This window comes from Macrosteles quadrilineatus, unplaced genomic scaffold (assembly GCF_028750875.1).
Source record: "Macrosteles quadrilineatus isolate MER2022 unplaced genomic scaffold, UCM_ALF_1.0 Scaffold_1__1_contigs__length_201487025, whole genome shotgun sequence".
Lineage (NCBI taxonomy): Eukaryota > Metazoa > Arthropoda > Insecta > Hemiptera > Cicadellidae > Macrosteles > Macrosteles quadrilineatus.
The window spans coordinates 94,599,294-94,617,323 of NW_026542594.1; the positions used below are offsets into that span (position 1 = coordinate 94,599,294).

Sequence of the window (18,030 nt, forward strand, 5' to 3'; positions counted from 1 at the left end):
CTTCCTCCACCTCTTGTATCCGTAATGTTCACTTTCCTTAGTGTTTAGTTGCATATTCCTTAGACAGAAGAGCCAACTTTTCACCCTATTCTAAACGTTTTAAAATCGTATACTTTTTATCTAAAGTCAGCGTAACATGCTTATGTTTTCCTGACATCGCACAAGATTTGTAGATTGTATAGTATGTACATTACAATACTCACAACACTGCCTTCACTCAACTCACTCGCCTTGCACTGTACGCAACTACCCGTAGAAGACGTCAGTCAGTGGAATATGGACAATCACGTTTTCAAGTCTAGACATGAAAATTTACTAGGTGTCTGTGGTGCACCGAAAAAGTCGGTCCGGTACGGTACAAGCTTAATTACCGTCATCGGTTCGGAGCCTATTATAATAATAAATTACTTATCATAGTCAACGGTGGTTGGTTCTGAGCACATAAAAGTCTTATCAGATGTTTGTGTACGATCTTCATAATTTATTACTAAATCAAATCAAATCAAATCAAATCATTCTTTATTCATTATACATAAAATAACATGTATTGAATAGAGTCAAATAGGCTATAAATACATATAACTACATATTACAAAGTGCTTAAATTAAAATATACTATTAAGATAAGTGAAGAATTTCTAATTGAATATATTAAAAATATAACACTATTGCAATCACAATAAAATTAGCAGTTATTAAAATAAAAAACATATACCCATTTTCCGGGCTTAAGTAAAAATATACACAGAAAAGAAAAAGTATTACTAATCATTGTGAAAATTTAAATTGTTCCCCTAATTTTGCTATGGAGTTCAAATTATGTAAGCTACTAATTTTTATTGTTTAAAAATTCTTCTATGGAATAAAATGAAAATTTAATTAAAAAGTCTTTTAGTGTTCTTTTAAATTTATTCAAATTGTCTTCCGTCTTTATATAAGCCGGCAGGTGTTGCAAAAAAATCAAACCTGAATAATAAGTTTTCTTTTTGAAAAATTCCAATTTATGTCGGGGTAGGTTAATTTTAAACCTAGTGTTATAGTCACCAGTATTGCTTGAAGTGGATGACAATTGAATTTGTTTTGCATAGACAGATGCTTCATATATATACAGACTATACACCGTTACGATTTGTAATTCCTTAAAATATCTCTTAGCTGATTGTTTTCTTTGCAGTTTCATCATTAGACGAATAGCTCTCTTTTGTTTGATAAGGATAGAATCCAAATTGGTCTTTGATGTTGCTCCATAAATAGATATTCCATAAGCTATGTGACTATGCAGTAATGAAAAGTATATTATCCTCAAAGTGTCTATGCTGCAGATCTGAGACATCTGTCTTAAAGCACATACACCAGAAGTCAATTTTTTAACAACATGTTTAACGTGATTGTCCCATGTAAGATTTTTGTCGATAATTAAACCAAGAAATTTAGTCTGTTCAACTTGGTCTATCTTGTCATTGTTTATACAAATTTTTGCTTCAAATTTTGTTGTTGATTGTTTGGTTGAAAAATATATGAAGTTTGATTTATTTGCATTTATAAGAAGATTTTTTTCTTTTAAAAATTCATGAGTTACTTGAAGATTTTTTGAAGAAGATGTTTCAATTTCAGAATTAGAATTTCCATTTAGGAGGATATTAGAATCATCAGCATACAGACACATGGATCCGTCACTCCCAGGAATAGTCCCAGGCAAACCTCTAATATAACAAAGAAATAGTAGAGGGCCCAGGATCGATCCCTGGGGGACTCCATATCGTAGTGTCTGATGCTGTGATTGAATTTTTTCAATGTAGTTTATTTTATAATGTTCTATGATGTCATCCACTTCAACAAACTGGTGTCTATTTTTAATGTAGGATTCAAACCATTTAAGTTCTTTACCACGGACTCCAAGTTCATTTAAAACGTTAATTAATTTATTGTGCGACACACTGTCAAAGGCTTTACTGAGGTCTAAGAATATTCCTACCACCTTTTTCCCTTTATCAATTGCATTTATTATAGACTCTATAAATTCTATACCAGCTGTTACTGTGGATTTTCCTTTTCGAAAGCCATGTTGCTCTTTGTCCAGTAACTGATTGATTTCAAGATATCTAGACAGCTGAATATAAACTATACGCTCATAAATTTTGGAAAAGGCAGGTAAAATTGAAATTGGACGATAGCATGATGGATCTTTAGGATTACCTTTTTTAAATATGGGAATAACTTTAGCCAACTTTAATTTGGATGGAAATATGCCTGAAATGAGAGAGGAGTTTATTAAATGTGTTAATGGTTTTGATATGAAAAGTAGTGATTTTTTAATTAGAGTAATTGGTATTTCATCATGCCCAGAAGAAATTTTATTTTCAAATGACAGCACGACTTTTTTAAGATGGTCTTCTGTTATTGTTTCAAATTTAAAAACGTTTGTCATGGCAGTCACTTTTTTTGGGTGAAAATGTTGTGATTTGATGTTGAATCAATGTTTGGCAAAATAAGCTTTTCAACAGCAGTTGTAAAGAAATTGTTGAAAACATTACTCACAGCAACAGGATCTGATATTTGGTTATCATTTTGAACTAAGATTATTTTGGAGGGGACAGTTTGTTTTGATTTTAGTGAAATCTCATTTTTTATTATATTCCATATAGTCTTTGTTATGTTCCTAGATTTTCTAAATTTATTTTGGTAAAATTTTTGTTTAGCACTGTTTATGGATTCCTTTAACTCTTTTTTCTTTACTTTTATTGTTTTATATAACAGTGAATTCCTTTTTGCTCTAGTATATGTTACTAGTTCATGGATTTCACTTTTTTTCCTTATTATTTCATTTGAATTCCATTTACATATATTTGATACTTTTTCTACACACATCATTTTGGGGAAATTAGTGTTAAAAATGTGACTGAAAGTAGACATAAAGACATTAAATTTTGCATCCACCGAAGATTGATAAACATCATACCAGTGTTCATTACTTAAGTCCCTAAGGAACATTTTAAAATTATTTTCAGTATACTTTCTGCATAACCTCTTCATTACCTTTTTGTTTGTACTGTTAACATTTTGTATTTCAAGCAATTGAGCATCATGATCAGATACATGAGTAATAACGCCTGAGACATTTAATTTTGTTTCAAAAATGCTGGTAATGAAGTTATCAATTGCAGTAGCTGATTTATCAGTAATCCTAGTTGGAAAGTCAACCCTATAAGACATGTTATATTTATTTATGATATTTAAAAATTGATGGTACACATTATCATGATTTAAAACATTAATATTTATATCACCTGCTAATATGATGTTCTTGAACCTTTTTGTTAATAAATCTAGAGTAATATCCAGTTTTGCTAAGAAAGGTTGGATATATTTATATTCAGGAGTTCTATATAACCCTAACAATATAAATGACATACCATCTAGTATGATTTCAGTCATACAGCACTCAAATTCTTTCTCCAAAATAAGTTTTTTACTAGGGTGATGATGCAATAAAAAACCCATTAGCAGTCCCAAATCCATTAACATTTTATCACGACAATAATTGTTGTATTCAAGTACTTCCAAGAACTGTTGAGTTTTATCACTTTTATTCCTTTACGACTTTCCCCAATTCTATTTTATCATAAAAATAATAGTTTTATGATGACTGTAAATGTTATCTCTAACTCAGTCAGTATTTTCGTGAATATTCAATTTGCCGCTGGCCATTGCCTACTGCCATAAAACTGTTTATGGCTTCATATTAAAGTCGTTACTAATCTTCAATCTTATTTTATAAGTTAAGATATTTGTTATGGATAATTTATCTTTCTATTGATCAAACCAGAAGCGTAGTAGTAGTTGTTGTTTGCATATTTTTTTCCGTTATGCAAGCATACTCTGTCTTAAATTAATGTCATTGCATGTTCTGTATCTTGTCTTATATTTTTGGATGTGGCTGTTAAGGTTGAAATGTTTTTTGTTTCTTGTTTCTTAGATTTTTTTATTGTGTTGAAGGTACTTTATGCAATCTAAATCTTATGAACTAGAATTATGATTGTGATTTTGCTACCCTCATTGTAACCTACTCAATTTATATAGGCCATCCTAATTAATTAGGTGCCTGGGTCTTTTGACTCTTTTGAAGAGCTTTAAAATATACTAAGAAAATTTGATTGAGTCTGAGATGAACTAACGATTGTTATGTGTGGATATTGTAACTTTGTAAATGAAAAGACAATAATATTTTTTTGGGGTAATCCAAATTTTAGTGTAAGAAAAAAAACTTTGCAAAAGATGTATCCATCTTATAATTAGTTTTCAAGCTGATAAAAAAGATGCTATTTGCCATTACTTCATCATAACATCCTGTTTTTCATTGTCATCTGTTGAATGTGAATAGCTGTCAACTACACTGTTTTTGTACTGAATGCTTTTATATGTTTTTAAAAGTTTAAAAAACAACTAGACATTGTATTGGTTTGGAATAATTTTTATCATGGCTATTCAAAGTATCTCAGAGTAAAATAGGTAAGGCCTTTAACTTAACTGTGATTTTTCTTGACACAATCCTCGTAGGAGTAAAAGGTTTTAATAATGTGTGGTACAGTAATTGTTGTTAGAAAACCATCAATGTAGGATACTATCCATTTTCATAGTAATGTCAATTATTAAAATTAAAAATAATGGTTCAAATACAGATCTGAGAAGAAAACCGCAAAAATACGGGTAGCCGCGTACCGTACCGATTTTTTACTGAGAACCGAGGTACAAAATATTGTACCGTACCGAACCGTACCGACCTTAAATTTTCTGTACCGCAGACCCCTAAAATTTACTGACTCATTGTTGGAAACACAGTGCCGGATTACTGGACATGCCGGTGTATTGAACGGCCGGATTATAGAGACTCTACTGTATTACAAACAGGAATTACCTCATTGATGGAAACAGATCTTGAAGAGACTGGAGTGTTGTTCAGCATGGACCTGTTGATGTTGTCAACAGAATCTTCAGGTATCTAGAACAAGTTGAATCATAAAAAATAAATAAGGAAATTTAATACTTTTTATAAACAATTGATTCACTTAGCCTATATAGCCTATATTTCATACAAGGAATTTATTAATCTAGTTATTATTTTATATTTAAACAATGCATTGCTTTTGAATGGGAAAATAACATAAAACAAACCTTTTAAAAGTTTTCATGTAGCTTAAAGTAAGATTTATAATTTTAAAACAAGGAGTCTGCGGGTCAGGCCTTTTTACTTCAGGTTGGGTGGGGCTGGGTTAAACAATTATTTGGCCCTCAGGTCTCAAGCCAAAATCTGATCGGGCCTAAATTGAGTAGCGTTGAAAAGTATGGGTTTAAAAAATTAATCATTTTCTGTACTGAGTACGATTTGTATTGCACATGATCTCCTACAAAGGTGAAATCATGAATATCATCCGCAGTCACAGTGAAATCCACTATCTTCCGACATCATCTTCATGACGAAATCGTGAACATCTGTTATGGTCATAGTGAAATAGTGAACATCTTCTACAGTCACGGCGACATTATCATCATCCACCACCATCATGGAAAATTTGTGAATGTCATCTTCTCATCTGCGACCGCAAAATTGCTGACTTTTAACACCACGATCAACTAACAAGGTCTTAACCCCATGGTTGGGTGTCTAGAAACTTACCATGATTTGTTTATTAGGATCTTTTTCACCTGAGGACAGGATCAGATTACGGATCACGAAACATTGCATTTTACATTTCATGATGTAAAATGTCCCTAAGAATCTCTTAAATTAAATGTGTCTGTCTATTGTTAAAAAAATTTGTAGAAATAATTGTGTAAAATGGGCTTTATTTGTAACTGGCAGCAAACAATTACAGCATCGAAACAACATCATTACAATTTGAATATTTTTTGACAATATTTTCACTAAAGGTAGTTTTAGGTTCAGACCTGGAAGATGTTGATGAGGTTTTTGACTGAAGCTGAAAGGAAGATTGGAACATTCCTGCGTTCATTGAGTGAGTAAAGATCGGCTGAATCGCCACAGAAGAGTTGTCCCCACCAGCTGGTCTGTTCATCTCTGCGACTCTCCTCCTCCAGCCTTATCACTGCCTGACACTCAGCCTCCTTTACTTGACGGACAAAGTTCTGTCAAAGAGAGTGTTGTATCAGTAATCTGAAATATCACTTGATCACTTTTATTTAAGATGGATATATACCTGATGCAGGCATACTAGACCATTTAAGTATAAAGAACAGGGGAAGCTAGGTCGAATGTCAAACCATAAAAAATATGCTAACTTTTAATGGATCAAACCAACGTCCTTCAGATATCAAGGGCAGGACTATATCCACTCAGCGACCTAACTGAATATTCTGTAAAGCATCCTACTAAAGTAATATTTTCTTTTGCTATAACCTATTTTATAATTTAATTAAGGCTATTATACTATTAAGGTTAGCATAATATGCCCTGTTACCAGCCATGATTCGGTTTATGATTTCTTGCGCGACAGTGTTTTTGCTATTCAGCTCTGCCCAAAGGTAAACAAACCTATCCACACCCTTAAAACAATAATTGCCTACATCCAAGTTTTGGATTCTCCTTCTGGCCTCTGCTTCAGACATTTTCATATAATGTGTCTTTTTCTCATTTATTTCCAGACCCATACGACTAGCCTCCTCTTCAATAGTCTGAAACATTTCTTTTAGGTCTTCAGGGCGTCTAGCAACAAGCGCTATGTCATCAGCATAGGCATGCGCTAGTATCATCCTACGAGTAATGAACTGGAATCGTCATGTGGAAAAAATCCTTCCTAAAATTGACTCAGAAATATTCGCCTAATGCAGAATGTCATATTTATGCACTGATGTAAGTGTGTTAAAAATGATATATCATGCGCATATTCATTCCCATATTTCATTTGGCTTGGCTTTATATGGGTCAACAAAAAAAGAAAACTTGAATGAAGTTCTGAAGAAACAAAAGGAAGCTGTCAGAATAATTCTCAATTTGAATCCTGAAGAATCAGCAAAAGGGTGTTTCAAAAGTTAAAAAAATTAACTGTATATGGACAATATATTTACGACACGGTCTTAATCAAATCAAATCTTTTTATTGTCTTTCAGCTCTACAAAAGCAATTGACATTGTCAAATGGCATCTTATCATTAAAACATTAAACATAGTCATAGAATAAATAACAGTATTTAAAAACTTATATCTAAAACCTCCAAGGACAAGAACTTATCTACAGAGTAAAAACATTTTAATTTTAACCATGAATCAAGGACTGTTTTGATTTTTTTATTGGAATCGTTACAGAAGAGGGCAATTTATAAAAAAATTGTATACTAAGATATTTGTAGCTATTGTGTGTAAGTGTAAGTCTTGTAAGTGGTAAGTTGAGATGATGGCTATTTCTTGTGCATGTATGTCAGATCGGATGCTATACTGGTCTATATTCTCTTTTACGTATAATAAGCGATTTAAAATGTATAAAGATGGAAGGGTTAGGATATTTAAGGCCTTAAAATCTGCTTTGCAATCTTCCCTGGGCATTGTTCCTCTAATGCAATTAACTGCTTTCCTTTGCCATTTGAAAACGGTTTTGGCTCCTACAGAGTTACCCCATAAGAGAACACCATATTGTAGGTGAGAATGGAAAAATGCGTAAATAACAATTTAGAATAATTTGTTCACTTACATTGTCCTTTAATTTGTCAAATAAAAATACAGTTCTAGCCAATTTACTACATAAAAGTTTATATGCTCAATCCAATTCAGCTTCTGGTCAATATGGATTCCTAGCAATTTTACTGATTTATTGTCATTAGAATTTATTTTAAGGTTAAAATGAATTTCTTCTGTTTTTGAGTTATTAATCGTTAATTCATTTCCCCGAAACCACTCTTCAGCCAACTTTAACACCCCATCCCGTTATTCAAGTGCTTTGTTCAGATTTGACCACTTGTGAGGAATGTAGTATTATCAGCGTTAAGAGTGGTTTTACAGGGAACAAAACAGAGCAAATCATTAATAAAAACAATAAAAAGTAGAGGCCCAAGGAATGATCCTTGAGGTATGCCAATTCTGATTTTTAACATATTAGCAATAGCAATTCATAATCCATTAAAACAGAACAATGTGAAGTCTCACCGATATAACAAGCGGAAAAAAAAATACCGTCATACCCACTCACCATAGATTAGCATTTTATGAAAAAAACCTTCATATATTGGAGCAAAATACTTACATAGACTTTCTATTGACTGAAACTGAAAATAACATCAATAAATTTAAGAAGACTAGGTGAAACCCGTCAAAATCGACGGTTATTTTCAAGGCTTACGCTAATTCATCTAACTGCGATAAATTGTATAAAATGTACATATTTTGAGCATTTTGCATTGTTTAAAGATTAATAAGTGTAAAAACAATAATGATATTAATTGCATTAGTTACCAAATATGGTTGATCATTCAATGAATAAAATATTTCCTATACTGTACGTCATCGGTGTTATTAGTACATCATCTGGTATCTCTTCCTTTGGAAGAACCTTTAAATAGTATTAAAATCGTATTGGTGGATCTTTTGTAGTCAAACACTTAAGTTATTTCATCAGTATAATGCAGATTAATCTATGATTTTATTTGAAAAAAAATATCTGTTTGTTCGGAAGACACGTTCTAACTTCAACGGGAGATATCCGTTACAGTGTAAGTTTGATTTTTCATATCGTACTTCTGTGCTAATGAATAACCCTCTAGCACAGGTTTGAGAAATTTGTTGTGGGGTTACTGTTAAAGCTGGAATCCCTTTACATGGGGAATGTCAGTTAGTTGTCTCAGCCTTATCAATTACATAAAGTTGACAATATAATCTCTCAACGGAATGTTAGGTGTAGTGGATATACTTGAAGTGAAGTTGGCTTTTATTCTTGAACTGTTAGGGGCCTCCTCATTTATATGGTCGTGCGGCTTCATTGGCAACAAATAATGCAAATGACATAGCAATGAGGCATTTCCAAAAAGCAAAAATAATGTAAATTGGCTGTCACGTAAATATTCACGTTTACATGCATTGTTAATCAATGTATCTTATAAAGGATGATGTGATGTAGTTTAAAAGGAATATGACCTTTCTGTCATGACAGTAGCTGCTTAAATAGTATTTACTCATTGGGCCATATTTACAGCCAAAATGTTGTGTTATTTTCAATAATGTTACCAACCCGGTGGGCCACGGTCTGTAATATAGGCCACTGCAAATAATTTGTCAAGATAGGTACAATTTTAGGCAAGGTTTCTGTGTTTGGATGTTATCAGACACGGTAAGAGCACAATCAATCAATCAATCATATCATTTATTTGTCTTTTGGATTTTCACAAATCATTGACAAAGTCAACACATCAGCCTATGTATAGGCCTACAACATATACATACATACTACACATCTAAAATACAATATAGTATAGGATTAAGTATCTAGAGGATGTAAAAATTAAAATGATAAACTAACTTAACTTTTTTTTCTTTTACGCTATCTATTAATAAAACATAAAAACATTTAAGAGCTTAGTAAATTTCTTAAAATGAAAGGAAAAAAGAAAAAAATAATGAAATAATATTAGGAATAGTTAAATTCCAACAACAGTAATTAAATACAAACAAAAATTTGTTCGAGTTTTTTTGTCAAGCAATCAAAGAGGTTAGACAAATTTGTGTAAATCATTTAAAAAACTAAATTTTAAATACCTCTAAAAATCTCATGTAAAATACAATTTAATAATATTAAAAGGTAATAGTAATAACATAAATAATAATAATAAAATAAAAAAAGTGCAAAGATTACATTATGTTAGAATTTGATTTCACCAATTTTTAAAAAGTCATCTAATGTATAAAATGGGTTATCTAGTAACCAATTATAGAGTTTGTTTTTAAATTGATTTATTGAATATTTTCTAATCATAGGCTCAAAGATATTGTAAAATTTTAAAGATATCACCACATGGCTATCCAACGATTTAGTTAAGCGACAATATTGAATCGCTGCTTTAGTTTTGTTTCGGGTATTATAATTATGAATTTATCTTTGAATTTTAATAGATGAGAGTTTTTTAATATATAAACTGTGATTTCAAAAATATATAAGTCTATGACGGTTAAAATCTGAAGCTGCCTAAAATGTGGTTTGCAATGTTCCCTAAAATGTACTCCAGCCATAATTCTAATCACCTTCTTTTGGAGCAGTAAAATGTCCTGAATTCCTGAGCAGTTTCCCCTCAGTATTAAACCCTATCGAATGATAGATTCAAAAAAGGCAAAGTACACACTTCTGATGTAATTTTTAGGAATAATGTTTATAAGGCGTCTCATAAGATATATTACTCTTGATAGTCTCGTACTAATGTAATCTAAATGTGAGATCTAAGTTAAATGATTGTCTAAATAAATACCTAGGAATTTAGCATTTGTGACTAAATCAAGATTAAAATTATTTGGGGTGTTTTTTAAACTAAAAAGCAAATTTTGTGTTTTATCTGTGTTGAGCAAAGTTCCATTGCATTGAAACCAATCAGAAGCCTGAGACATTGTTTTTGTGACTAATTTATTTACTAATAAAAAGGTTAAATACCTGTAGTACTGTCTGTGATCCTGGAATTTAGGTCAGCGACCCAGGTTTTGAACCTAAAGGTTCATTTTCAAGCTTGTTACCAGAGTTAAAAACACATAATCCTCTTCATAACTGTGGAGAGTCGTTATAACACACAATACACGAAAACATTAAACAAAATTGGCCAATTATAATACTGGTACGGTAGCGTGCGTGGTGTAGCCGAATCATCTTTTGCCGGCTACACCACGCACGCTACCGTACCAGTATTATAATTGGCCAATTTTGTTTAATTTTTTCGTGTATTGTGTGTTATAACGACTCTCCACAGTTATGAAGAGGATTATGTGTTTTTAACTCTGCTAACCAGCTTGAAAATGAACCTTTAGGTTCGAAACCTGGGTCGCTGACCTAAATTCCAGGATCACAGACAGTACTACAGGTATTTAACCTTTTTATTAGTAAATTACGTGATCCAGAGGCTAAACATGTTTAATTTATTTAGATCATTCATTAATATTGTTATTAGAATTAAAGAAGGTAGTATCATCTGCATAAAGTGTAATATTAGAATCTACCCCAAATGGTAAGTCATTCACATAAATTAGAAAAAGGAGAGGCCCTAGGACTGAACCCTGTGGAACGCCCCATTTTACTGTAACCTCATTTGATCATTGTCCATTAACCAGCACAGTTTGCTTCTAATTACTAAGATATGATTGAAAGAAATCCTGTGTTACTCCTCGGAATCCATAATAATTTAATTTTGTGTTTAATTTATCTTGATCCACACAATCAAATGCTTTGCTAAGGTCGCATAATGTGACCTGAGCTAAATCTTTATTTTCAAATGCCGATATTATTTTTCTTACTAAGCTATCTAGAGCATCAACCGTGGATTTATTCCTTCTAAAACCAAACTGATGGTTACTCAATATATTGTTGTTTTCTAAAAAAGTATAAATTTGATCATAAATTAATATTTCTATTAGTTTTCCAATAACTGGTATGACCGATACTGGTCGATAACTGTTTGGTTGGTCTTTTGGACCTCTTTTGTAGATGGGATGGACTCTAGAAATTTTAAGAATATTTGGAAAAATCCTTTATTTAACAGGCAGTTTATACAGTAGGCAAGAGGCTCTGCCAAACTATGTACTATGTTTTTCAATAAATTATTTGATAAATTATAAATGTCACGACTATCTGATCTATTAATCTTTTTAGCTGCGTTAAAGACATCTCTAGGTGTGATCTGCTGCCAAGAGAAGGTGATGAGACTGCCAATGTTTCTTCTGTTTAGAAACTTAGAGCTTGATTGATTATTTATATTAGAGCTATTCCCAATTTCCTTTTTAATTTCATCAACACAGTTGATAAAATAACTATTAAAGGTTTCAGACTCAATTTGAGTCACAGAAGTGTTTTTGGGCTCTGTATATTTTTTAATAATGTTCCATGCAGCTTTGCACTTATTTTTACTTTTTTCTATATACTTAACGTTATTTGCCAGTTTAGCACTTTTTATAGCGGATATATAACACTTTTTCATATCTTTATACTTAATATTGAGATCAACATTGGTGTTATTGTTAGGTGAATGTGCCACTCTGCTTAGAAACAAAAGCCTATCCTTCATAACAGCCAGATCCTCAGTATACCAATTTTGTTTATTGTATCTTAGTTTAGGTTTACATTTATCTATTTGCATGTAATAATATAAGTTGTTCAATATAACATTAAAAACAAATTCAAACATATTCGCTGGTTTATTCTCATCAAAATTAGATAATAAATAGTTCCAATCTTAGCATGCAATCCTATATGTCAGAGCCGGAATATTTTTATGAGGCAAATAGAGTTAGTTTACTAATAACTGACTCTCTTTTGGATCGCCTTTATTAAAGCCTTTTGTTCTATTGAGGTTTACTAAGATACCATCGTGATCCTAGTAAGGAAATTGAAAATATTTCAAAATGTAATTTTAGCAGATTTTTTATGGACAAACACATTGTCGAGGCAGTTTTGGCCTCTAGTGGCTTCTTTGTTTAAATGATAGAAGTCATATTGTTTTAGTAAATTTATTAGTTGTTTGATGTTTTAGTATTCTTTGTTATATCAAATTTAACATTAAAGTCCCCTCCAATAATAATATTGTAATCAGCCCATTGGGTAATGAATGACAATAATTTATCAAAAATATGTAGAAACACAAGGGGATCTCCACTTGTTGAATGATAGACTGTTATTATTAAGGTTTTAAACTTGTCAATAAATAATGCTGATGACTCAAAATTTAACTCTTCACAATAATCGGTTATGTTAAAAGGCCTTGAAGTAATTTCATTGAGTAGAAATATAGCAACACCGCCTCTTATGTGACTAGTTCTACAGAAACTTCTAGCACAGTAAAAGTTATCAGGAGACGTCAACTTAATTTTATCTTCTGAGAGCCAATGTTCAGTTATGCACAATATCTGTATTTTTGAATCTAGAATAAACTTATCTAGGGCCAACAGTTTGTCAAAATTTAGGCCTTGTACATTTAAGTAAAGTATGTTAAGGTTTTCAGAGATATTTATGGGGTTTATCAAATTTTGAGAGTGACATTTTTGGTACAGAGGAAGGCTACTTAAAACTATAGACTTTACAGGTGAATACTGACTAAATACAAGACTTGACACTGGTAAGATCTGAGGATGAAGGGATACTAACACTTTTGCCACACACACTGCTTATTTCAGAGACCTCATGCACAGCACCACTGACCACATCACTTTTACCGTTGGCTATTTCAATGGATGCTGCTGGTGGCTGGTTTGGGGCTGTTGAGCTTGATGTTGATGCCGATGACTCCGTTGGAGGGACTCCGACTTCAGCAACAGGGGCAGGAGACTGTGTTGTCAAAGAATCTGAGGTTCCAAGGGTGTAGCAGTTATCCTCATTTTGGGTTGTAGGTAATAGGTTCTTGATTTTGTTAATAAATTGTTCATAAGATAAGCCATTTCTCAACTCTCTGTGTGACTGTTGAGGGTATGATACAATAGTGATATCAGCTTCTGTCTCTTGTTGAAAGTTAAACAAGTTTGCAATGAAATCTTCCAATTTTACTTTGTCACGCACACAGCCAATCGGGGAGCATATAAGATGGTGGAAGCGCCTGTTTTTGAAATCATTCTTCAGGTGTTGAAAGGCCATGTTATAGCCCCAACTGTTAGGTTTGCCATAGTATTTGTTTTTTGTTATGAGACAGTAGACAGATGCTTCATGTCTGCTGTTTTGTAGAGCCAAATAATCAAATATTTATTAAGGCGTTGGGAGATACTTGGTTTGCATTATTGCTAACTTGATCGTTTTGACCGGTGGTTATTTTTACAATTTGGTTTGTGATTAATTTTACCACTTTATATTTCCTGTATCATTTAAATGAAGGCCTTGATTTGTAAAATGTTATCTTCTTAGGTGATCCAGATCTACTATGTATACAGACTTGAGCCGAGCTCCCGGTTCTCTGATGTAGTTGTTAACCAGAATGATTTCATTGTGTATTGGATGTGTTTTATGCAGGTCATGTCGTCTTGGAATCGTGGTTAGGATTACTGGTTTGGTTTGACTAAATTTAATTAGGCTTTCTTCTAACAATGAAAATATGTTAGATGTGTCAGCCCGTAATGTATCATTGGTTCCTCCAATAATAGCAATTATGTCATCCTTACAGTGCATTGCAGTTTCAGCAACCTGCAGAAGACATGCATTAGGCATTACTGAACCTATTACTAGGAATTTATTTATATTACACTTTTTTATTTTAGGGCCGACACTTCTTCCTTGACTGTCTGAATATACAAATATTTTGATCCTACTATCCTCTTGCTGTTTCAGTGGTTCTTGCTGCGATCTGAGTGGAGTATTTTTAGATGTCTTGTTTTTGTGAATGTTATTTTTGTGGTTCTGAATGAGTCTACTACGGTTCTTGGTCAGTTGACTTCCAGGCTGGACAATTCCTGTGTAATTGACTCACGACTGTGTACCATGGCAGTTGGACTTTTCAGGTTTACTTTCAACAGACTGTCAAACAAAAGGTGAAGTAATATATCTTGCTTTAAATGCATGAAAGAATTATTGTGTGTAATCAATGCCAGTTTTGCTCTTTCACTTAAAATAAGTGATTCACAAAATTCACCAGGGAGGATCTGTCCAAGTGTTGTTAGAGACAAAGTGGAAAGCCCGTTCAAGAGTCGGTGAGTTATGAGCTCCGCCGTTAGAAGCATGTGTATTCCACAATCAACCAAGTTTGATTGCTGCGGTGATGCAACATTGATGATGTTTACTTTTATTGTAGGGTTGTAAAATTGTATTAACTTGTCAGCTATTATCTTAGCATGTTGGAGGTTAGTGTTTTTCAATGAGTCAAAGTAGTAAAACACATTTTGGAACACATTCCCACAGCAACAGACTCCAATGTGTTCCTGAACCTCCAACTGCTTGAATGTTTGATGAATCATTAATTGGAATGAAAACTAACTTTTTGCTATTAAGATTTTGCGGTTGAAGGATGTCTGTATAATTGTTGAGAGTTTTTATGGCCACTGCAATGACGGGATTAAGAAAAAAATATGTTTTTATAGGCAGAAGTATCATTTAAAATATCAAATATTATCCTAATTGTGTTGTCAGTGATCCACTTGGACTCCAGTAGTGAAAGAGTAGTATTTTCCTTTGTTTCTGCTTCTTTTGATGTTTTGGAACTATCTTCAAATGCAGATATTGGGGTTGATGTGATTGTCTGTAAGCTGGATCCTGTAAGACTGCTCGGTGTAGAAGTAACTTCGGAAATGTCGAGGGTTAAGTTGGACATACTGACCTTACTTAGGTGGGGGCTGTCACAATTTTTGGGCTTTGGGTCATTATGCTGCTGTTAAAACTAAGTTCAGCTTCCTTCAAAGCATTATTAAAAAGAGCATTTTTAACTTTAGGTATTCCATGTTTCGATTTATTCTCCAGGAATAAACAAATATCATTTTCCTTGACTAAACCAATCTCTTTAGTGCCATAAAAATAGGGATGGACGTTTCCCGAAATTTCGGGAATTTTTTGGGAAAAAAATATTCCCGATTATTGGGACGGGATTACATTTGACTCGGGAATTTTTCGGGACGGGATTTGGTCCGATCGTCGGCGATTTTTCCGCTTCGCGAGTGCCGATAACGCCGTTATTGCGAGCGATAGGTCCGCGAAGGCAGGAGACGAAGTCATTTCGACGATTACGACGTGACCGCGGAGTCATAACTGCTCATAACTTACGGCATGAGTACTTCTCCCTACCTGGCCATCAAAACTCTGCATCAACTTGCGGACGACGACGGTGGTAACTTCCCCTCCGCTGCGCACGTGCTGAGGACCCAGACTTATGTAGACGACATCATCTCTGGTGCGGACACTGAGGAAGCGGCCTTAGAACTGCAGGAACAGCTCATACGCCTACTGCGCCAGGGAGGTTTCAAACTCCGGAAGTGGGTCTCCAACTCTACTTCTTTACTCCAAGCTCTGCCGGAAGAACATCGAGAGTCTCCTGTGTTTATGCAAGAATCTCAATCTCCACAGTTCTCTATTCTTGGTTTACATTGGTCACCCACCACAGATTGTTTCACATACTCTCTCAACATACCGCCAGGGAGGTTTCAAACTCCGGAAGTGGGTCTCCAACTCTACTTCTTTACTCCAAGCTCTGCCGGAAGAACATCGAGAGTCTCCTGTGTTTATGCAAGAATATCAATCTCCACAGTTCTCTATTCTTGGTTTACATTGGTCACCCACCACAGATTGTTTCACATACTCTCTCAACATACCGCCTGACAAGCGCCCTACCAAACGCTCTGTCTTGAGCTTAATAGCCAAGATATATGACCCTTGTGGGTTTCTCTCCCCTTGCATAATGCAAACCAAATGCTTCATGCAAACCAAATGCTTCATGCAACTCCTCTGGACTACAGGTCTGTCTTGGGATGAACCCTTGCCCCCTGAACTAGCCGACAAATGGCACTCCTTTGTCACTGATGTGCAATATATAGTACACGTGTCGATTCCTCGAGCGTTTCCGCTCTCACTCTCTTGCGCCGTGGAACTACACGGATTCTCTGATGCTTCAGAAAGTGGATATAGTGCAGTGTTGTATTTCCGCTGCCATCTTTCAACAGGTGAAGTCATCATTCGTCCCATAATGGCAAAAACTCGCGTTGCTCCTCTGAAACGAGTAACACTTCCTCGACTCGAGCTTTGTGGAGCGCATCTGCTCGCTAAGTTAACAACTCATTGTCAGTCAATCTTTAAGGAGACAATCACCCCTGACCTGACCCTCAAACAACATTTTTATGGTGTGACTCAACAATAGTCCTCCCATGGCTACGAACTCCGCCTTATAGGCTTAAGACATATGTCTCTAACCGGGTTTCCCAGATTCATGAACTGGTCTGACTCATGGCGTCATATCGCAGGAAATGACAACCCTGCTGATTGTGCATCACGAGGTATTTCTGCCTCTCAGCTCAAGAACCACTCTCTCTGGTGGACTGGACCACCATGGCTCAGCCACCCTCAACAGGAATGGGCCCTCAATGCAATTCGTCCCTATGGACCTCTCATCGTCCGATGAGCTCAAGAAGACTCCGCTAGTCGTCCTAGCTGCCGTCCCGCAGAAGGACTGGGATATTCTAACAAAGTTCTCGTCATGGAACAAACTTCAGCGCATCTTCGCTCTAGTTCTGCGCTTCATACACAACTGTCGCAGTGCTAATAACCTCACGGGATATCTCTCCCCATCCGAGATCAACGCTGCTCGACGGAAGATCTTTGGATTTGTTCAACAATCTGCTTTCTCTAATGACCTGACCTCACTCGAAAATAAGCGTGATTGTTCTACTAAACTCCAACGTCTAAGACCCTACATTGATTCTGACGGCCTTATCCGCGTTGGCGGACGTCTAGAAAACTCCAACCTCCCTTTTGACTCTCGTCATCCGATACTCCTACCGAAGAAACACCACGTAGTGAACCTCCTTATCGACCACTACCATGTTACTCATCTCCACGCTGGTCCACAGCTAACTCAAGCTCTATTGGCTGAAAGCGTTTGGATCCTCAGTGCACGGACTGTCATACGTTCACGCATCTTCAAGTGCGTAAAGTGCTTCAAGGCTAAGCCATGCCCTAAGACTCCCTTAATGGGTGATCCTCCTCTCGACTAGTTGAACTCTTGATGGACTACCCCCGCCTGATTTTAGTTAAGTTTTCTGATTTTGTGATTTGTAAAGTGTGGTTGTTTTGTTGAAGCCAACGTTGCTTCAAGGGGGCCGGTATGTTTAGTCAATAAGAGATATTAATTAGTAATATTTTTAGCTATAAGAATTTCTACC

The 18,030-nt window shown here is 34.5% G+C and overlaps 1 protein-coding gene across 5 annotated transcripts in view; it reads right to left on the bottom strand.

Annotated features, from left to right (window-relative positions):
- LOC128989601 (sphingomyelin phosphodiesterase 4-like) overlaps positions 1-18,030 on the bottom strand; it is a 171,489-nt gene that overhangs the window by 24,063 nt on the left and 129,396 nt on the right. For all 5 annotated transcript variants that reach the window (XM_054411660.1, XM_054411744.1, XM_054411826.1 and 2 more), the window contains 2 exons: positions 5,947-6,144; positions 4,916-4,999 (listed from right to left, as the gene is read on the bottom strand). In XM_054411660.1, the coding sequence (XP_054267635.1) occupies positions 4,916-4,999; positions 5,947-6,144 (282 nt within the window). The remainder of the gene's footprint in view (positions 1-4,915; positions 5,000-5,946; positions 6,145-18,030) is intronic.